Source organism: Triticum dicoccoides, chromosome 4A, assembly GCF_002162155.2.
Source record: "Triticum dicoccoides isolate Atlit2015 ecotype Zavitan chromosome 4A, WEW_v2.0, whole genome shotgun sequence".
Taxonomy (NCBI): domain Eukaryota; kingdom Viridiplantae; phylum Streptophyta; class Magnoliopsida; order Poales; family Poaceae; genus Triticum; species Triticum dicoccoides.
The window spans coordinates 617,090,609-617,114,435 of record NC_041386.1 but is presented as its reverse complement, the minus strand read 5'-3'; the positions used below and the strand labels follow the sequence as shown (position 1 = coordinate 617,114,435).

The following is a 23,827-nucleotide window of genomic DNA, read 5'->3' as shown; positions in this document are numbered from 1 at the left end:
CAAGGCGCACCCCCTACAGCCCATGTGGCCCCCGGGGATGGGTGGCCCCACCCGGTGGGCCCCCGGGACCCCTCTGGTGGTCCCGGTACAATACCGATAACCCCGAAACTTGTCCCGATGCCCGAAACAGGACTTCCCATATATAAATCTTTACCTCCGGACCATTCCGGAACTCCTCGTGACGTCCGGGATCTCATCCGGGACTCCGAACAACATTCGGGTTACTGCATATACATATCCCTACAACCCTAGCGTAACCGAACCTTAAGTGTGTAGACCCTACGGGTTCGGGAAACAAGCAGACATGACCGAGACGACTCTTCGGTCAATAACCAACAGCGGGATCTGGATACCCATGTTGGCTCCCACATGCTCCACGATGATCTCATCGGATGAACCACGATGTCGAGGATTCAATCAACCCCGTACGCTATTCCCTTTGTCTATCGATATGTTACTTGCCCGAGATTCGATCGTCGGTATCCCAATACCTCGTTCAATCTCGTTACCGGCAAGTCACTTTACTCGTACCGTAATGCATGATCCCGTGACCAGACACTTGATCACTCTGAGCTCATTATGATGATGCATTACCGAGTGGGCCCAGTGATACCTCTCCGTCATACGGAGTGACAAATCCCAGTCTTGATCCATGTCACCCAACAGACACTTTCGGAGATACCCGTAGTCTACCTTTATAGTCACCCAGTTACGTTGTGACGTTTGGCATACCCAAAGCACTCCTACAGTATCCGAGAGTTACACGATCTCATGGTCTAAGGAAAAGATACTTGACATTAGAAAACTCTAGCAAACGAACTATACGATCTTGTGCTATGTTTAGGATTGGGTCTTGTCCATCACATCATTCTCCTAATGATGTGATCTCGTTATCAATGACATCCAGTGTCCATAGTCAGGAAACCATGACTATCTGTTGATCAACGAGCTAGTCAACTAGAGGCTCACTAGGGACACGTTGGTGTCTGTTATTCACACATGTATTACGATTTCCGGATAACACAATTATAGCATGAATAAAGACAATTATCATGAACAAGGAAATATAATAATAATGCTTTTATTATTGCCTCTAGGGCATATTTCCAACAGTCTCCCACTTGCACTAGAGTCAATAATCTAGTTACATTGTGATGAATCGAACACCCATGGAATTCTGGTGTTGATCATGTTTTGCTCTAGGGAGAGGTTTAGTCAACGGATCTGCTACATTCAGGTCCATATGTACTTTACAAATCTCTATGTCTCCATCTTGAACATTTTCACGAATGGAGTTGAAGCGACGCTTGATGTGCCTTGTCTTCTTGTGAAACCTGGGCTCCTTAGCAAGTGCAATAGCTCCAGTGTTGTCACAGAAGAGCTTGATCGGCCCCGACGCATTGGGTATAACTCCTAGGTCGGTGATGAACTCCTTCACCCATATTGCTTCATGTGCTGCCTCCGAGGCTGCCATGTACTCCGCTTCACATGTAGATCCCGCCACGACGCTTTGCTTGCAACTGCACCAGCTTACTGCCCCACCATTCAAAATATACACGTATCCGGTTTGTGACTTAGAGTCATCCAGATCTGTGTCGAAGCTAGCGTCGACGTAACCCTTTACGACGAGCTCTTCGTCACCTCCATAAACGAGAAACATTTCCTTAGTCCTTTTCAGGTACTTCAGGATATTCTTGACCGCTGTCCAGTGTTCCTTGCCGGGATTACTTTGGTACCTTCCTACCAAACTGACGGCAAGGTTAACATCAGGTCTGGTACACAGCATGGCATACATAATAGAACCTATGGCTGAGGCATAGGGGATGACGCTCATCTCTTCTATATCTTCTGCCGTGGTCGGACATTGAGCTGAGCTCAATTTCACACCTTGTAACACAGGCAAGAACCCTTTCTTGGATTGATCCATATTGAACTTCTTCAATATCTTATCAAGGTATGTGCTTTGTGAAAGACCTATGAGGCGTCTTGATCTATCTCTACAGATTTTGATGCCTAATATATAAGCAGCTTCTCCAAGGTCCTTCATTGAAAAACTTTTATTCAAGTAGGCCTTGATGCTGTCCAAGAGTTCTATATCATTTCCCATCAAGAGTATGTCATCTACATATAATATGAGAAATGCTACAGAGCTCCCACTCACTTTCTTGTAAACGCTGGCTTCTCCATAAGTCTGTGTAAACCCAAACGCTTTGATCATCTCATCAAAGCGAATGTTCCAACTCCGAGATGCTTGCACCAGCCCATAAATCGAGCGTTGGAGCTTGCACACTTTGTCAGCATTCTTAGGATCGACAAAACCTTCCGGCTGCATCATATACAATTCTTCCTTAAGGAAACCATTAAGGAATGCCGTTTTGACGTCCATTTGCCATATTTCGTAATCATAGAATGCGGCAATTGCTAACATGATTCGGACGGACTTTAGCTTCGCTACCGGTGAGAAAGTCTCATCGTAGTCAACCCCTTGAACTTGTCGATAACCCTTAGCGACAAGCCGAGCTTTATAGATGGTCACATTACCATCCGCGTCTGTCTTCTTCTTAAAGATCCATTTATTTTCTATGGCTCGCCGTTCAACGGGCAAGTCAGTCAAAGTCCATACTTCGTTTTCATACATGGATCCTATCTCGGATTTCATGGCTTCTAGCCATTTGTCGGAATCCGGGCCCGCCATCGCTTCTTCATAGTTCGAAGGTTCACCGTTGTCTAACAACATGATTTCCAAGACAGGGTTGCCGTACCACTCTGGTGCGGAACGTGTCCTTGTGGACCTTCGAATTTCAGTAGGAGCTTGATCAGAAGTATCTTGATCATTATCATTAACTTCCTCTCTAGTCGGTGCTGGATCCTCAGGAACATTTTCTTGAGTTGCGCCATTTTCCGGTTCAAGAGGCAATACTTCATCAAGCTCTACTTTCCTCCCACTTACTTCTTTCGAGAGAAACTCTTTCTCCAGAAAGGACCCATTCTTGGCAACAAAGATCTTGCCTTCGGATCTAAGGTAGAAGGTGTACCCAATAGTTTCTTTTGGGTACCCTATGAAGACGCATTTTTCCGATTTGGGTTCGAGCTTTTCAGGTTGAAGTTTCTTGACATAAGCATCGCATCCCCAAACTTTTAGAAACGACAGCTTAGGTTTCTTCCCAAACCATAATTCATACGGTGTCGTCTTAACGGATTTCGACGGAGCCCTATTTAAAGTGAATGCGGCAGTCTCTAAAGCATAGCCCCAAAAAGAAAGCGGTAAATCGGTAAGAGACATCATAGATCGCACCATATCTAACAGAGTGCGATTACGACGTTCGGACACACCATTACGCTGAGGTGTTCCAGGCGGCGTGAGTTGTGAAACTATTCCACATTTTCTTAATTGTGCCCCAAACTCGTGACTCAAGTATTCTCCTCCACGATCTGATCGTAGAAACTTGATTTTCCTGTCACGTTGATTTTCAACCTCATTCTGAAATTCCTTGAACCTTTCAAAGGTTTCAGACTTGTGTTTCATTAAGTAGATATACCCATACCTACTTAAATCATCAGTGAGGGTGAGAACATAACGATAGCCACCGCGAGCCTCAACACTCATCGGACCGCACACATCAGTATGTATGATTTCCAATAAGTCGGTTGCTCGCTCCATTGTTCCTGAGAACGGAGTCTTGGTCATTTTACCCATAAGGCATGGTTCGCACGTGTCAAATGATTCATAATCTAGAGACTCTAAAAGTCCATCAGCATGGAGCTTCTTCATGCGTTTGACACCTATGTGACCAAGGCGGCAGTGCCACAAGTATGTGGGACTATCATTATCAACTTTACTTCTTTTGGTACTCACATTATGAATATGTGTAGCATCACGTTCGAGATTCATAAGGAATAAACCATTCACCATAGGAGCATGACCATAAAACATATCTCTCATAAAAATGGAACAACCATTATTCTCATATTTAAAAGAGTAGCCATCTCGAATTAAACGAGATCCCGATACAATGTTCATGCTCAAAGCTGGCACTAAATAACAATTATTAAGGTTTAAAACTAATCCCGAAGGGAGATGCAGAGGTAGCGTGCCGACGGCGATCACATTGACCTTGGAACCATTCCCGACGCGCATCGTCACCTCGTCCTTTGCCAGTTTCCGCTTATTCCGCAGCCCCTGCTTTGAGTTACAAATGTGAGCAACTGCACCGGTATCAAATACCCAGGAGCCACTACGGGCACTAGTAAGGTACACATCAATTACATGTATATCACATATACCTTTGGTTTTGCCGGCCTTCTTATCCGCTAAGTACTTAGGGCAGTTCCGCTTCCAGTGACCGCTTCCCTTGCAATAAAAGCACTCAGTCTCGGGCTTGGGTCCATTCTTTGGCTTCTTCCCGGCAGCTTGCTTGCCGGGCGCGGCAACCTCCTTGCCGTCCTTCTTGAAGCTCTTTTTACCCTTGCCTTTCTTGAACTTCGTGGTTTTATTGATCATCAACACTTGATGTTCCTTCCTGACTTCTACCTCCGCTGATTTTAGCATAGCAAATACTTCAGGAATGGTCTTTTCCATCCCCTGCATATTGAAGTTCATCACAAAGCTCTTGTAGCTTGGTGGAAGCGACTGGAGGATTCTGTCAATGACCGCATCATCCGGGAGATTAACTCCTAGCTGAGTCAAGCGGTTATGCAACCCAGACATAGTGAGTATGTGCTCACTAACAGAACTGTTTTCCTCCATCTTACAGCTGAAGAATTTGTCGGAGACTTCATATCTCTCGACCCGGGCATGAGCTTGGAAAACCATTTTCAGCTCTTCGAACATCTCATATGCTCCATGTCTCTCAAAACGCTTTTGGAGCCCCGGCTCTAGGCTGTAAAGCATGCCGCACTGAACGAGGGAGTAGTCATCGAAACGTGCCTGCCAAGCGTTCATAACATCTTGTTCTGCAGGGAGAACGGGTGCGTCACCAAGCGGTGCTTGTAGGACATAATCTTTCTTGGCAGCTATGAGGATGATCCTCAGGTTCCGGACCCAGTCCGTATAGTTGCTGCCATCGTCTTTCAGCTTAGTTTTCTCTAGGAACGCGTTGAAGTTGAGGACTACGTTGGCCATTTGATCTACAAGACATATTGCAAAGATTTTAGACTAAGTTCATGATAATTAAGTTCAACTAATCAAATTATTAATGAACTCCCACTTAGATTAGACATCCCTCTAGTCATCTAAGTATTACATGATCCGAGTTAAACTAGACCGTGTCCGATCATCACGTGAGACGGACTAGTCAACATCGGTGAACATCTTCATGTTGATCGTATCTTCTATACGACTCATGCTCGACCTTTCGGTCTTCCGTGTTCCGAGGCCATGTCTGTACATGCTAGGCTCGTCAAGTCAACCTAAGTGTTTGCATGTGTAAATCTGTCTTACACCCGTTGTATGTGAACGTCTGAATAAAACACCCGATCATCACGTGGTGTTTTGAAACAGCGAACTGTCGCAACGGTGCACAGTTAGGGGGAACACTTCTTGAATTTATTGTGAGGGATCATCTTATTTACTACCGTCGTTCTAAGTAAACAAGATGCAAAACATGATAAACATCACATGCAATCAAATAATAAACGTGACATGATATGGCCAATATCACATAGCTCCTTTGATCTCCATCTTGGGGCTCCATGATCATCTTGTCACCGGCTTGACACCATGATCTCCATCATCGTGTATCCATGAAGTTGCTCGCCAACTATTACTTCTACTACTATGGCTAACGCGTTTAGCAATAAAGTAAAGTAATTTACATGGCGTTTCTTGATGACACGCAGGTCATATAAAAGAATAAAGACAACTCCTATGGCTCCTGCCGGTTGTCATACTCATCGACATGCAAGTCGTGATTCCTATTACAATAGCATGAACATCTCATACATCACATATAGATCATTCATCATTCATCACAACTTTGGCCATATCATATCACAAACCACTTGCTGCAAAAACAAGTTAGACGTCCTCTAATTGTTGTTGCAAGTTTTACGTGGCTGAATTAGGGTTCTAGCAAGAACGTTTTCTTACCTACGTTAAAGCCACAACGTGATTTGTCAACTTCTATTTACCCTTCATAAGGACCCTGTTCATCGATTCCGCTCCAACTAAAGTAGGAGAGACAGACACCCGCCAGCCACCTTATGCAACTAGTGCATGTTAGTCGGTGGAACCGGTCTCACGTAAGCGTACGTGTAAGGTTGGTCCGGGCCGCTTCATCCCACAATACCGCTGAAGCAAGAAAGGACTAATAACGGCAAGAAAGTTGACAAATCTACGCCCACAACAAATTGTGTTCTACTCGCGCAAGAAGAACTACGCATAAACCTGGCTCTGATACCACTGTTGGGGAACGTTGCAGAAAACAAAAATTTTCCTACTCGTTTCACCAAGATCATCTAGGAGTTCATCTAGCAACGAGTGATTAGATGCATCTACATACCTTTGTAGATCGCGAGCGGAAGCGTTCAAAGAACGGGGATGATGTAGTCGAACACGACGTGATTCGAATCACCGGAGATCCTAGCACCGAACGGACGGCACCTCCGCGTTCAACACACGTACGGAACAGCCACGTCTCCTCTTCTTGATCCAGCAAGGGAGGGAGGAGAGGTTGAGGGAGATGGCACCAGCAGCAGCACGACGGCGTGGTGTTGATGGAGCTGCAGTACTCCGGCAGAGCTTCGCTAAGCACTATGGAGGTGGAGGAGGTGTTGGGGAGGGAGAAGGAGGCAACCAAAGGCCAAGGACTCAAGGTATGAAGTCCCTCCTCTCCCCCACTATATATAGGGGTGCCAAGGGGGGGTGGTGCGCAGCCTAGGAGATCCAATCTCCTATGGCCGGCGGCCAAGGGGAGGTTTCCCTCCCCCCCAAGGCACCTAGGAGGTGCCTTACCCTCCTAGGACTCTTGTCCCCTTAAACCCTAGGCGCATGGGCCTATGTGGGGCTGGTGCCCTTGGCCCATTAGGCCAAGGCGCACCCCCTTACAGCCCATGTGCCCCCCCGGGACAGGTGGACCCACCCGGTGGACCCCCGGGACCCTTCCGGTGGTCCCGGTACAATATCGATAACCCCGAGACTTGTCCCGATGCCCGAAACAGGACTTCCCATATATAAATCTTTACCTCCGGACCATTCCGGAACTCCTCGTGACGTCCGGGATCTCATCCGGGACTCCGAACAACATTCGGGTTACTGCATATACATATCCCTACAACCCTAGCGTAACCGAACCTTAAGTGTGTAGACCCTACGGGTTCGGGAGACAAGCAGACATGACCGAGACGACTCTCCGGTCAATAACCAACAGCGGGATCTGGATACCCATGTTGGCTCCCACATGCTCCACGATGATCTCATCGGATGAACCACGATGTCGAGGATTCAATCAACCCCGTACGCTATTCCCTTTGTCTATCGATATGTTACTTGCCCGAGATTCGATCGTCGGTATCCCAATACCTCGTTCAATCTCGTTACCAGCAAGTCACTTTACTCGTACCGCAATGCATGATCCCGTGACCAGACACTTGGTCACTCTGAGCTCATTATGATGATGCATTACCGAGTGGGCCCAGTGATACCTCTCCGTCATACGGAGTGACAAATCCCAGTCTTGATCCATGTCACCCAACAGACACTTTCGGAGATACCCGTAGTCTACCTTTATAGTCACCCAGTTATGTTGTGACGTTTGGCATACCCAAAGCACTCCTACAGTATCCGGGAGTTACACGATCTCATGGTCTAAGGAAAAAATACTTGACATTGGAAAACTCTAGCAAACGAACTTATACGATCTTGTGCTATGTTTAGGATTGGGTCTTGTCCATCACATCATTCTCCTAATGATGTGATCTCGTTATCAATGACATCCAGTGTCCATAGTCAGGAAACCATGACTATCTGTTGATCAACGAGCTAGTCAACTAGAGGCTTACTAGGGACATGTTGATGTCTGTTATTCACACATGTATTACGATTTCCGGATAACACAATTATAGCATGAATAAAGACAATTATCATGAACAAGGAAATATAATAATAATGCTTTTATTATTGCCTCTAGGGCATATTTCCAACAAGTTCCGCTTCCAGTGACCGCTTCCCTTGCAATAAAAGCACTCAGTCTCGGGCTTGGGTCCATTCTTTGGCTTCTTCCCGGCAGCTTGCTTGCCGGGCGCGGCAACCTCCTTGCCGTCCTTCTTGAAGTTCTTTTTACCCTTGCCTTTCTTGAACTTAGTGGTTTTATTGACCATCAACACTTGATGTTCCTTCCTGACTTCTACCTCTGCTGATTTCAGCATAGCAAATACTTCAGGAATGGTCTTTTCCATCCCCTGCATATTGAAGTTCATCACAAAGCTCTTGTAGCTTGGTGGAAGCGACTGGAGGATTCTGTCAATGACCGCATCATCCGGGAGATTAACTCCCAGCTGAGTCAAGCGGTTATGCAACCCAGACATAGTGAGTATGTGCTCACTGACAGAACTGTTTTCCTCCATCTTACAGCTGAAGAATTTGTCGGAGACTTCATATCTCTCGACCCGGGCATGAGCTTGGAAAACCATTTTCAGCTCTTCGAACATCTCATATGCTCCATGTCTCTCAAAACGCTTTTGGAGCCCCGGCTCTAGGCTGTAAAGCATGCCGCACTGAACGAGGGAGTAGTCATCGAAACGTGCCTGCCAAGCGTTCATAACATCTTGTTCTGCAGGGAGGACGGGTGCGTCACCAAGCAGTGCTTGTAGGACATAATCTTTCTTGGCAGCTATGAGGATGATCCTCAGGTTCCGGACCCAGTCCGTATAGTTGGTGCCATCGTCTTTCAGCTTAGTTTTCTCTAGGAACGCGTTGAAGTTGAGGACTACGTTGGCCATTTGATCTACAAGACATATTGCAAAGATTTTAGACTAAGTTCATGATAATTAAGTTCAACTAATCAAATTATTAGTGAACTCCCACTTAGATTAGACATCCCTCTAGTCATCTAAGTATTACATGATCCGAGTTAAACTAGACCGTGTCCGATCATCACGTGAGACGGACTAGTCAACATCGGTGAACATCTTCATGTTGATCGTATCTTCTATACGACTCATGCTCGACCTTTCGGTCTTCTGTGTTCCGAGGCCATGTCTGTACATGCTAGGCTCGTCAAGTCAACCTAAGTGTTTGCATGTGTAAATCTGTCTTACACCCGTTGTATGTGAACGTCTGAATAAAACACCCGATCATCACGTGGTGTTTTGAAACAGCGAACTGTCGCAACGGTGCACAGTTAGGGGGAACACTTCTTGAATTTTATTGTGAGGGATCATCTTATTTACTACCGTTGTTCTAAGTAAACAAGATGCAAAACATGATAAACATCACATGCAATCAAATAATAAACGTGACATGATATGGCCATTTTCACATAGCTCCTTTGATCTCCATCTTGGGGCTCCGTGATCATCTTGTCACCGGCTTGACACCATGATCTCCATCATCATGATCTCCATCATCGTGTCTCCATGAAGTTGCTCGCCAACTATTACTTCTACTACTATGGCTAACGCGTTTAGCAATAAAGTAAAGTAATTTACATGGCGTTTCTCGATGACACGCAGGTCATTAAAAGAATAAAGACAACTCCTATGGCTCCTGCCGGTTGTCATACTCATCGACATGCAAGTCGTGAATCCTATTACAATAGCATGAACATCTCATACATCACATATAGATCATTCATCATTCATCACAACTTTGGCCATATCATATCACAAACCACTTGCTGCAAAAACAAGTTAGACGTCCTCTAATTGTTTTTGCAAGTTTTTACGTGGCTGAATTAGGGTTCTAGCAAGAACGTTTTCTTACCTACGTTAAAGCCACAACGTGATTTGTCAACTTCTATTTACCCTTCATAAGGACCCTGTTCATCGATTCCGCTCCAACTAAAGTAGGAGAGACAGACACCCGCCAGCCACCTTATGCAACTAGTGCATGTTAGTCGGTGGAACCGGTCTCACGTAAGCGTACGTGTAAGGTTGGTCCGGGCCGCTTCATCCCACAATACCGCTGAAGCAAGAAAGGACTAGTAACGGCAAGAAAGTTGACAAATCTACGCCCACAACAAATTGTGTTCTACTCGCGCAAGAAGAACTACGCATAGACCTAGCTCATGATGCCACTGTTGGGGAACGTTGCAGAAAACAAAAATTTTCCTACTCGTTTCACCAAGATCATCTAGGAGTTCATCTAGCAACGAGTGATTAGATGCATCTACATACCTTTGTAGATCGCGAGCGGAAGCGTTCAAAGAACGGTGATGATGTAGTCGTACTCGACGTGATCCAAATCACCGATGACCAGCGCCGAACGGACGGCACCTCCGCGTTCAACACACGTACGGAACAGCCACGTCTCCTCTTCTTGATCCAGCAAGGGAGGGAGGAGAGGTTGAGGGAGATGGCACCAGCAGCAGCACGACGGCGTGGTGTTGATGGAGCTGCAGTACTCCGGCAGAGCTTCGCTAAGCACTATGGAGGTGGAGGAGGTGTTGAGGAGGGAGAAGGAGGCAACCAAAGGCCAGGGCGTTCAGGTATGAAGTCCCTCCTCTCCCCCACTATATATAGGGGTGCCAAGGGGGGGTGGTGCGCAGCCTAGGAGATCCAATCTCCTATGGCCGGCGGCCAAGGGGAGGTTTCCCTCCCCCCCAAGGCACCTAGGAGGTGCCTTACCCTCCTAGGACTCTTGTCCCCTTAAACCCTAGGCGCATGGGCCTATGTGGGGCTGGTGCCCTTGGCCCATTAGGCCAAGGCGCACCCCCTTACAGCCCATGTGGCCCCCCGGGACAGGTGGACCCACCCGGTGGACCCCCGGGACCCTTCCGGTGGTCCCGGTACAATACCGATAACCCCGAAACTTGTCCCGATGCCCGAAACAGGACTTCCCATATATAAATCTTTACCTCCGGACCATTTCGGAACTCCTCGTGACGTCCGGGATCTCATCCGGGACTTCGAACAACATTCGGGTTACTGCATATACATATCCCTACAACCCTAGCGTAACTGAACCTTAAGTGTGTAGACCCTACGGGTTCGGGAGACAAGCAGACATGACCGAGACGACTCTCCGGTCAATAACCAACAGCGGGATCTGGATACCCATGTTGGCTCCCACATGCTCCACGATGATCTCATCGGATGAACCACGATGTCGAGGATTCAATCAACCCCGTACGCTATTCCCTTTGTCTATCGATATGTTACTTGCCCGAGATTCGATCGTCGGTATCCCAATACCTCGTTCAATCTCGTTACCGGCAAGTCACTTTACTCGTACCGTAATGCATGATCCCGTGACCAGACACTTGGTCACTCTGAGCTCATTATAATGATGCATTACCGAGTGGGCCCAGTGATACCTCTCCGTCATACGGAGTGACAAATCCCAGTCTTGATCCATGTCACCCAACAGACACTTTCGGAGATACCCGTAGTCTACCTTTATAGTCACCCAGTTACGTTGTGACGTTTGGCATACCCAAAGCACTCCTACGGTATCCGGGAGTTACACGATCTCATGGTCTAAGGAAAAGATACTTGACATTGTAAAACTCTAGCAAACGAACTATACGATCTTGAGCTATGTTTAGGATTGGGTCTTGTCCATCACATCATTCTCCTAATGATGTGATCTCGTTATCAATGACATCCAGTGTCCATAGTCAGGAAACCATGACTATCTGTTGATCAACGAGCTAGTCAACTAGAGGCTCACTAGGGACACGTTGGTGTCTGTTATTCACACATGTATTACGATTTCCGGATAACACAATTATAGCATGAATAAAGACAATTATCATGAACAAGGAAATATAATAATAATGCTTTTATTATTGCCTCTAGGGCATATTTCCAACAAGAGTGTGATCTATGTACCCTTGTAGATCGACAACGGAAGCGTTTGGTTGATGTAGTCGTATGTCTCCACGGCCCGACCGATCAAGCACCGAAACTACGGCACCTCCGAGTTCTAGCACACGTTCAGCTCGATGACGATCCCCGGACTCCGATCCAGCAAAGTGTCGGGGAAGAGTTCCCTCAGCACGACGGCGTGGTGACGATCTTGATGTACTACCATCGCAGGGCTTCGCCTAAGCACCGCTACAATATTATCGAGGACTATGGTGGAGGGGGGCACCGCACACGGCTAAGAATATGATCACGCGGATCAACTTGTGTCTATGGGGTGCCCCTTGCCTCAGTATATAAAGGATGGAGGAGGAGGAGGCCGGCCAAGGCAATTGGTGCGGCCAGGATGTGGAGTCCTACTAGGACTCCAAGTCCTAGTAGGAGTCCACCAAGAGGGGAGGAAGGAAGAAGGAAGTAGAGGAGAAGGAAAGGTGGCCGGCCCCCTTTTCCCTAGTCCAATTCGGACCAGAGGGGAGGGGGGGCGCAGCAGCCCCTTGGCCCTTTCTTCTCTTCCCACTAAAGCCCATCAAGGCCCATTGCTTCTCCCGTAACTACCCGGTACTCCGAAAAATACCCGAATCACTCGGAACCTTTCCGATGTCCGAATATAGTCGTCCAATATATCGATCTTTATGTCTCGACCATTTCAAGACTCCTCGTCATGTCCCCGATCTCATCCGGGACTCCGAACTCCTTCGGTACATCAAAACTCATAAACTCATAATATAACTGTCATTGAAACCTTAAGCGTGCGGACCCTACGGGTTCGAGAACAATGTAGACATGACCGAGACACGTCTCCGGTCAATAACCAATAGCGGGACCTGGATGCCCATATTGGCTCCTACATATTCTACGAAGATCTTTATCGGTCAGACCGCATAACAACATACGTTGTTCCCTTTGTCATCGGTATGTTACTTGCCCGAGATTCGATCGTCGGTATCTCAATACCTAGTTCAATCTCGTTACCGGCAAGTCTCTTTACTCGTTCCGTAATACATCATCTCACAACTAACTCATTAGTTGCAATGCTTGCAAGGCTTATGTGATGTGCATTACCAAGAGGGCCCAAAGATACCTCTCCGACAATCGGAGTGACAAATCCTAATCTTGAAATACGCCAACCCAACATGTACCTTTGGAGACACCTGTAGAGCACCTTTATAATCACCCAGTTACGTTGTGACGTTTGGTAGCACACAAAGTGTTCCTCCGGCAAACGGGAGTTGCATAATCTCATAGTCATAGGAACATGTATAAGTCATGAAGAAAGCAATAGCAGCATACTAAACGATCGGGTGCTAAGCTAATGGAATGGGTCATGTCAATCAGATCATTCAACTAATGATGTGATCCCGTTAATCAAATAACAACTCTTTGTCCATGGTTAGGAAACATAACCATCTTTGATTAATGAGCTAGTCAAGTAGAGGCATACTAGTGACACTCTGTTTGTCTATGTATTCACACATGTATTATGTTTCCGCTTAATACAATTCTAGCATGAATAATAAACATTTATCATGAAATAAGGAAATAAATAATAACTTTATTATTGCCTCTAGGGCATATTTCCTTCAACCACGGCCATGGCGCCCTGAGCCCCAGGACGGAAACAACTGCCGATCTGCCTCGCCGCCGGTCGCCAGCGCCTCCCCGACCTCCATCCCTGCCGTATCTGGTCCACCCCGAGTCTCCCGTGGCCTGGATCCGCCCGTCTCTCCATCGCGCCCGCATGCCCCGTGCCGATTTGGGCCTCCCCTGCATCCACCGCCGCCCCTTGTAGTTTGACCTCGCCTGACGCCACCTCGCGCCCTCCGGCCCAGCTCGCCAACTCGCGGCCTGCCCTGACTTTCCGATGGCAATTGCTCACCGTCGCTGTGGTTGTTTGCCCAGTGGCAGAGAGAGTGAGAGAGGGGAGAGGAGAGAGAGACTGATTTTTCTATTGCCTTTTTTTCTTTTCTATATGGTTTGGACCCACTTGTAAGTGTCATGCTTTCTCTCTCTATATTTTTATTGGAGTTGTAAGGAGGGGTAAAATTGTCCAGAGAAATATCTCTCTAACGGTCAAACGCCTTTGACCGGACGGAATTGAGACGGAAGGGCAAAAGCATAAGAGAACCAAACACACTTGGACAAGACCGAGGGTTTTTGGAAATTAGGGGCAAAACTGCCGAGTGTGACCCAACTAGGGGCATAAAATCGATTATCCCTTCTTTTTTTCCTAAACTAAACAATTTTGTTGTCGACCACTGGGCAATATTATTTGGACTACAAATGCTATCGTCATACCACCACGGGGAAATTGAAAGAAAAAAAATGATACTAAAATTACTTAAATTATCATAACCCCTCTCATTGATTTGTCTTTCAATTTCCAACATGTGAAAGAATCGTGTCGTGCTCATATTACCACTACCCTGGAAATTGTCAAAAATCTAAAATAGGCCGATCAGAGAAAACCAAGAACACCGCACTACTCACGTCCCTGCCCCACCTGTCGGATTCCCCATCTCAAAAATTTCCCCATCCCAAACCCTCGCCGCCTTCACCCACCATGCATGCCACCACCGAACGAGCTCCTCGAGGAGGTCTTCTTTCACCTCCCGTCGGACGAGCCAGAGCACATCATGCGCACCTCCCTGGTCAGCAAGGTTTGTCTTGGCTTCCTCTCCGTTAGGTTTCTGATGGTGGAACCAACCCACCAGAGATCAAGTTCTAGACTTGGTAGTGGAAATCTCAATTATTTATTTTTTGAAATTATTTCATGCTTTTCGGCGATGTTCGTTTAGTGGGAGAAGATGTTCCTATCAACTACGAGGTGTCTCTGGTGAGTTTGTCAATATCAAGATATTGTGACGACTCAATATCTCGGAGGTGCTTCCGTCCATAGGGGTGAGTGTATCTGCATGTATGTGAGTATATGCGGTTTTCCTTGAGAAGCCGCGAGGTTTGCTCTGTTAGAATATTTTTGTTGACCATTCGACAACATCAAATGAAATCCCAAAAGGCTTTGCAAATGATTTCAGGTTGCAAGCAGGGTTTTTTTTTGAAAGAAGAAAATGCAAGCACGTAGAAGAATCGCGTAGTTTGCTGCTACCAGCCCAAAGCCCAAATAGAGGCCGATCGGGGAAGGCCAGTCCGGAGCACACAACATTCCTCCCGCAGTGCGCAGTCCCCGAATTTGGAGCATTTTTGAAATGCCATTTTCATTTAAGACATCTCGAACAATTTTTAAAAACAATAATTGTTTTTTTAAAAACGGTAATTGTTTTGCAGGTTCTGAATATTTTTCAAAATAGCAACAAAATTTCGGAATTCTTAACATTTGCAAAAAAATGTTTTTCTTAAGTCTGAATTTTTAAGAGTTTTTAATTTAAGAAATAAATTCTAAAAGAAAAATAAACTTGGAAGGGAAGAAAGAGATATGGAAAGGAGAATAAAATAGAAGTAAAACACAGAAACAAAGAACATGGGCCAGCCCACTATTGGTTGTCCTGTGCGAAAATCAGACAAAAAAACTATGAACATTATTTGAATTTTTGAACATTTTCTAAAATTGGAACATGTGTTTCATAAGATTTTTAGAAAATGTGTATCTTTTATACACGAAGTACATTTTTAGTTGTGACAATTTAAATAAAAAATTAATATTTTCTTAATTTGATGCATTTTTTTGAAATGCCAGTTTCTTTTTAGACATCTCAAACAATTTTGAAAAGTATGTCTTTTTGCAAAAACGGGAAACTTTTTGCATGTTCTGAATATTTTACAAAATAGCAAGAAAATTTTGGAATTCTGAACATTTTCAACAAATTGTTTCTTAATTCTGAACGTTTTTTATGAATTTTTAATTTACAAATTAATAATAAATTTAAAATAAAATTGGAAGGGAAAAACGAGATATAATAATAATAATAATAATAATAATAATAATAATAATAATAATAATAATAATAATAGAAGTAAAACACAGAAACAAAGAAAAATGGGCTAGCCCAATATTGGTTGTCCTGTGCAAAACTCCACTATTTGTCGCCGTGTGCGGGAAATAGTCTTTTATCAACTGCGTGGGTAGACAAATAAGTGGGCTGGCTTCGCTGGGCCAGAGCGCGCGGCCCACGTACGGAAATTCCTTTTTAGCAAACAAAGGCATAAAAAATTAGTACCACCTCGGATAGCAAAAAAAGTTCTTTTCAGCGGTGAACGGATGAAAAAACTTGATGAAACGAAGCTTGCTTTATTAGTAGGTATAGATATAGATATAGATTTGCATTCCAGGATTCACTGTATTATTTTGGTTAGTTTAGACTTTTACCATCTAACGCATGATGTTTTTTCATTGTCTTTGATTTTGCATCAATAGGCCAGTCTGTTGCTGCAGTTTACGAGCAAGAGATTCCAACCGACAGGCAAAAGATCCATGTTTGGGGCATAATATGTGCAGTTGTGTTGTATTTTTCTCCTCTCCTATTTTATTGCACTACTTGCTTGCTAAATCAATTGGAGGCAATTGCTCCTCTTTCCTAACTTGGAGCAATTAGTTTATCTTCAAATATGTATCTTTCCTTCCGTGTATTTCACCTTTTTAAAGCACAAAGAACTTAGCAAGAAAAACTCTTTTTAGCTCTTTTTCTACATTATAATACTCAATGTATACTCTTACTATTATATATGCAATTTTATAGAGATAGACCTACATGTACCCGCAGCAACGCGCGGGGTATCATCTAGTGTTATCTAGCGACTGTTCCCTAGGAGGAAACGAACCCTCTCATAGCCACATGATCAAGATCTGACAGTGACAGTTTTTGGATGAAAAAGCAATAAAATAAATAAAGTGACATGCTTTTGTCAAAAAATGCCATCCTCAAACACTAAAATTGCCAGCCGTGTCATTCGCAAATGTCATCCTAACTAGCAAAATGTCTCTATCTATTGCAGTCCAATATTTAACATGACCACCATGTGAGGCCCAAACGAGACCACCACACATGCTCTCACCCAGGCCCCAATGAGAAGGTCACACAAAAAACAATCCACAAACCCACACCACCTCGAACTTTTCCCCTCCCGATTGAAGCCTTCGCCTCCACCCACCACCAACCATGCATGTCGAGGACGGGGCGTCGAGCCGTTGGCTGGGCAGCTGAGGTTGCTGCCAGCCCATCCGAGTTCGAGTCCCAGCTAGGACTCGTGGTGCTTGCGGAGTTTCTTCTATAAAAAAAATGCCAATGAGCGTTAGTCCTTAGGTTGGTCTCATTTTTTTAACCATGCATGTCGCTGCCGCTGTCGGACGAGCTTCTTGAGGAGACCTTCCCCTGCCTCCCACCAAACGAGCCCGAGCAACTAAAAAAACTTGAATAAAAATAACAAAAACCAGCAAAACATAAAACATAAATGTTAAAACCTTTAATAAAAATATGTCATTCTTAAAAAAATATCGATTTTTTCTAGATTTTATTTCTATAAAGAAATAATTGTATTGTTGATTGTTGTAAGGTATCAAATGAAAATATAAATATTGTAGTCATACTGCAATGATAAAATTGAAAATAGTGAAATTATCATGACTCCCTTGTGCTTTGGCTAATGATTTCAAGTTGCAAGCAAGTAGAAGAATCGTGTAGTGCCTTTTTTTTCTTCTTACGTGAAGCTCCCTCATGGAAATTGTAGTGCTTCTGTCGTTATTTCGTTATTTCTTTAAAGCGAGAAGGTACTTCAGATTTATGGAAGGGCTCAGCGGCGACGACTGCAGCTCCAGAACGCTGGTCCTTAGGGGCATGTGCACGAAAACTTTTCGGCTATTATCGACAAGATCAAACTAGCTCAAATAAGGGAATGACGACAGCAGCGCGTCGACGGCTCGTTCTGACGACAGTAGTGGTCGTTTGGTGTCTCGGAATCTCAATGTAATTTTTTATGTTTGAGATAATTTGTACTTCCGATAAACTTTTGTATTCCCTCTGTAGACTAATATAAGAGCATTTAGATCACGCTCTTATATTTTAGTGATCTAAACGCTTTTATATTAGTTTACAGTTTTAGTGATCTAAACGCTCTTATATTAGTTTATAGTTAGTGATCTAAACGCTTTCATATTAGTTTATTAGAAGAGAGAGAATGCTCTGTTTTTATTTTTTTGAGGGGTGAGTGAATGCTCTGTTTTCCTTTGGAGTCTGAGAATGCTGTGCTCAGCCCAAAGCCCAAAGCCCAAATAAATCTGAGCTCGCCACTATCCATCATCCATCCCATCCTATTCCTTCCTTCCTTTTGCCGCAGCAGCTAAGAAACTTCCCCACCCGAAACCCTCGCCGCCTCCACCAGCCATCACCATGCCGCCGACGACCCCCGTTCCATCTCTGCCGGAAGAGCTTCTCGAGGAGGTCTTCCTCCACCTCCCGCCGGACGAGCCGGAGCACCTCGTGCGCGCCTCCCTCGCCAGCAAGCTCTGGCTCGGCCTCCTCACCGGCGCTCGCTTCCGCGGCCGCTACCGCGACTTCCATGGAGCTCCCCCCATGCTCGGCTTCCTATATACCCTGCCCTTCTTATGTTCCAGTCCGCCGTCGACAGACCCCCGCCCACACTTCGTCTCCACCACGAAATTCGCCGCACGCATTCCCGACGACCTCCGGGGGCACTCGGAGTACGATGCGCAGGACTGCCGCCATGGCCGCGTGCTCATCAGGTGTAAGGATCTGGGACACAGGATGCTCTTCATTTGGAACCCCATGACGGGCTGCTCCACGGAGCTGCGCCCGTCCACAGAATACATGGAGGCCGAAAGCCATGGGGCTGCGGTGCTCTGCGCCCTCACCGGCTGTGACCACCGCGCGTGTCACGAGGGCCCCTTCCGGGTCGTCTTTGTCTACCTGGACCAGGATGAGGGCGAGGGTGTTTGTGTTGCATCCGCAGCCGTGCTCTTGTCTGATTCTGATTCCAGCAAGCGGCCCAATGGCAAATGGTGTGAGCCGTGCTCTCGTCTTCATCTTGTGGACGATGCATTCATTGAGGCAAGACCCCCAGTCCTCGTCCAAGACGCACTTCACTTCATGCTTAGGCACTATGAGGATTATCGTCGTGTAGGAATTCTCAAGTATGACTTGGGCTCTAACTGCTTATCACTAATTGACGCGCCATTGGAGGGGCCTGTCATTGACGATGCCGCCACACTCATGGCGATGGAGGATGACAGCTTGGGACTTGCACATGTGGAAAGGTTAACCCTCAATCTGTGGTCAAGGCAGATGGCTTCTCACGGAGTTGCCTCATGGACTCAGCGTGCAATCGTCGATCTTGGGAACCTTCTCCCCATTCAAAATCCCGAGGAAGATCTTGAACTGCTTGGATCTGTGGAGGGCAGTGATACTGTGTTCGTGACCACGGACATGGGCATCTATGAGATTAATCTCAAGTCACTACGATGGAAGAAGCTGTGGAAGACAGACAAGTTCTGTGCTTTGATTCCGTACATGAGTTTCTACAACCGCTGAGGTATATATCTATATCTGTAGTCCTTTTTTTCTTCTTCTGATTTGGGAATAAAGCTTAAAGTATTAAGTATAAGCTAGTGGAACATACAAGTCACTAGATGTCTAATCAGATTGGAAGTTATATTTGAAATGCATCCTAACAAACTGAGTGGTATGTAACACTCGAATTGTGCTTATTTAATTGGCAATTTATGTTGTATTCACACTGAAAATTCTATGTTTGCACAGTGATGCGGTGAATTGACAACATATGGTTGAGTATGTTTAAGCCAGGAGGCGACTCTCATCATCACAAAAGATGACCAACTTGGAGGCGACAGTGGTCTCTTGATGAATTATGCCATTATTTAGTAGCTGGTTTGGTGCAGTGGTTCTTGTTTTATCATATTGTTATTGGCTTTTGTCAGTAAGCTTGACAGGTCCCCGTGTTGTCTTATGCCATTATTTAGTAGCTGGTTTGGTGCATCGTAAGCGAGTGATTGGATTATGTTTGTAATGAACCTCTAATTTCTTGCAGCTTCAGCTATGTGGCATCTTGTAATTTGCTCAAAAATGCATCTGCAGACAATATCTTAGTGTTTCCATTTAAAAACTTGTACAGTTTGCTCTCCCAGCTTTGATCCAATATCTGAATTCTCATCTTCAAAAAGAGGTGATGAGACATGTCTAGAGCTAGTGGTTCTTGTCTCTCAAGAGATGATCATGGCTTTCTGTATGCTGGCTTGCTGATATGTCTTAATTTATCTTTGAATTTAATTAGTGCTACATGTCAAGTGCTGATTATATTGCATTTATTTAGCAATCAATGTTATTATGTTAGTGAAATCTTGAGCTATAAGTTGAGGGAACTGACTGACTGAGAAGATGTGATCTGCATGACTGTATGAAGACCTCAAAGAGGTTTTAATTGCTTCAGTAGCTTCATAAAACTGTCAGCTATTTGTTCATTGTTTCTTGCATATTTTTGCCAAAGGTGCATATAGTACTAGACTGCAATATTAGTGAGATGAAGATGTTTATATGTTTGGTCATAGAGTGCAAGGCTATAGTTATTGCAATTGCTTTTTTTTTATCATACTTTCTAGAATGGCTCATGGATTTTTATTATTTCTTAGACAAGATCTTTTACTCAAAGGCATCAACACACATTTCTCTATGTTTTTCTGTACTTTTATATAAATCTGCATGTCTTGGAAAAAAATGGATTTACATGACCTGGTCTCTATTCAAGTCTGGACTGTTCCTCCGCTAGGTTACTGAGTTGGCTCCCCCCATTATTCTTCATCAGACAACACACACTTAATAGAAAAACGAGGTTTCTTCTCGGAAAACTTCTGTACTCATGACTTTGTTTCATATTTTCTTCATATGTGGGTGTTCGTGGTAGGTGGTTTGTATTCTTACAGCAGGATATATATTTGTATATTTTTTGTTTTTTTTCAATGAAAATGGAACCGGAGGTGGGCCCCCTGCTCATCAGTTTTTTGGGGGGATATTATTATTTGTGCATTGCTGGGGAGATGCTTGTTATGCTGGTTGAGTATGTTGAAGAGAAGGATGCCACTCTAGTCAACACGAGAGATGGTCATGATTTATCCCACCTTCATCGTGGCTATCCCATATCGTGGCACATACTTGCACATACTATGCTGGCACATACTATCATTAAGATATAATGAAGTAAAGCCTGACTTTCCTAGTTTCTAGGGATTTGATACCCCACCCTTTATGAGATGAACAATTAATAACAATCCCACAAAGGTCAATAGTCAATTGGCGGAAAGGATGAGACATTTTGCCGGAATTCATTCTTCGCAGCAAAAGTTTATTAAACCCCCTGAGGGGTTTAATCATTCATTTTCTCCTCCAAGTTTGTCTGCTATTGGAGAATCAAAAACTGGAGGATTTAATGGTTTACGGTTTATCATGACTGCTTTGGATTATTGCGCATTAAGATTCTGTCTACACAATTCTGCTGTTAATTGCCCAATATCTTCTCTGTATACTTTATATTGGATATATAGCAGTTCACTGAGGTTATCTGCGAGGTAATATCTTAAAGTTTGAAGATCATTACAAATTTCAAGATTCACGATTAGGCTTTCCTACAGTTAGAAATAACAAGAATATTTCATGACTTTATAATCTATGCAGGGGACACATTTTCAGAACAATAGGAAAACGTCATGAGTTTGTTTCAGGCACAAAATACAGTTAGAACGTGAACGCGTCAGAAAAAGAAAGGCAGAGCTTTCTTTATAACCTTGCCGATAGAATTTCTAACATTATGCATGTGGCATCTTGGCAAGATATGTAATCCTGGAAGCATGGAAGTTTTCTATTTAGTTTGTTTATTTCTGCTGCCACCTATTTTATCAAAATATTTGCATTTTATAAAGATTACTGCTTCACTACTAGTACTTGTCATCATAATGCAAACTAAAGGTATCTGTTCTGAACTCAATTACCAGCATTGGCAGCTGAACAAAGTTCTCCTTTTCTGTGTGAACTAGTTTCTGTACCTTAATCCCGGCTGAATGAGAATCTTGATTTCAAAAGAGATGGTTCACTTCTGGTATTATGAAACTAATGTGAATCTTTAACCTGCAGGGCTGGTGGCTCTGCTAAGGCGGATAGCGATGGCATTCCTTGTGATGACAATGGCAGACTTGAGTGATCAGCATCTTCGTCTGGCAGGACCACCTTTTCGATAACACCAACTCCTGTCTTGAGTTTCTACCTGGACGTCGCTGTGGCCAGGCACCAGCAGGCCTGTGCACTCAACAGTACTCCCTCATTGCTCGTAAAGAGGAGATATACCTACGACCAACAAGGCAATGGTTCTAGTGCATATGCCATCGACGAGGACATATGGTACGGACGTTGTACCCACCAGGCTTTTGAAGGCGAGGCTAACTATTGCTCTAGTTGAAACTTTGACCAGAGAAGTTATAGTAACGGGTGAGGAGTTCCTGTTGAAAGTTGAAATGGTAGTTCTAGAGAGAGACTTTGAAGGCGGAGAAGGCTCACGAGTTACGTACTAGCATTGTTAGAGAAAGAGAAGATAAATAGCGCCCTTGCTTTCTGAGATGTGTTTGTTGGCCGTGAGGAGGCAATGACACAGTGGGAGATGTATCATCCACGTACTGAACTTTGTGGTGAAGGATCATCGTGGAGAATGTGAGTTTACACATTGCTTTGCAATTATTCTTTGTTTCTCGCACTCCTTCCACCTGAATATTTGACAAGTTCTGTCATATTGGCACATCATCTTTAAAGTTTACAACTGCACATATAGATATGAGCACATGAATTCTTTTCTGCACTCTAGATTTTTTTAGGGCACTCGCTGATAAAAGAATGCTTTCTTAATGAAGGATTTTGACCAACATAATTTACTGTTAGTCTGTTACTGCTACTGACTGATTTATGCCATCTCATTGTGTCAAATGCTACTAAAATGGCTGGAAAAAAAATGAGTTCCTCGCTTGTATGACCAATATATATAGTTTACAGAAAGGAGAATGTATTCACTTTTGTTCATCTTGTAGGTTTCTTAGAACAAATTCATCTGTACCTACAATGTTTGTTCCTCTTAGGCCCAACAAACTGACTGATTGATGCTTCTGTTCTGTCCCCCATGCCGACGGGAATTGCATTCAGAGACCACACAGCCCATGCACCGCACAGGATGAGACACGCCTCACCCCGGCTGACCATGTCTCCTTCAATGATATCTAGCGCCCAAGACTCCGGATGAAGTATAGGTATTTTAATTCCAGTTCGAAGCTCCATCTGATTTCAGAAAGCGCATGCCCAGGTGCACTTGAATAATGCATGTTGTGTGTTCTCGTCGCCACCACAGTCGTCACAGAAAGGAATTTGTTCCACATGGTGATCTCGAAGAATCGACCAACAGGGAATGAAGTCTTTTATCACCCGCCACCAAAAACATCTGACGTTGGGAGGTACTTCCAGCTGCCAAAGGGTTTTCCAAGCTGTTTTGAACCCATTAGAACTAACTGCAACCTCTTCTCTATCTTGATTACCAGTAAGCAGTTTGTAGGCCGAACGCACAGAGAATTGGCCCTGTTTATCTGGTTGCCATGCCCAGAAATCATCTCCAGGACTAATGGGAATCCTTAAGATTGCTTCAGCATCTATCTGTAGAAAGTTCTCTCTTACAGCCTGAGCGTCCCAGTCATGCTGATTCACTTCAATCAGTTCACTAGCATATGTGACTGTAGCATGTGCCACTGGTGGTTTTGATTTGTGACTCGTGGGCATACCATCAAAGTTTTTGCTTCCTC

At 44.6% G+C, this 23,827-nt stretch overlaps 1 protein-coding gene across 1 annotated transcript; it reads left to right on the top strand.

The window, feature by feature from the left end:
- Positions 1-18,317: 18,317 nt before the first annotated feature.
- LOC119289398 lies at positions 18,318-20,013 on the top strand. Its single transcript, XM_037568732.1, has 2 exons — positions 18,318-19,518; positions 19,746-20,013. Exon 1 carries the CDS (start codon positions 18,360-18,362, stop codon positions 19,515-19,517), a length of 1,158 nt encoding a protein of 385 aa, XP_037424629.1. The 5' UTR covers positions 18,318-18,359; the 3' UTR covers position 19,518; positions 19,746-20,013.
- Positions 20,014-23,827: the final 3,814 nt, after the last annotated feature.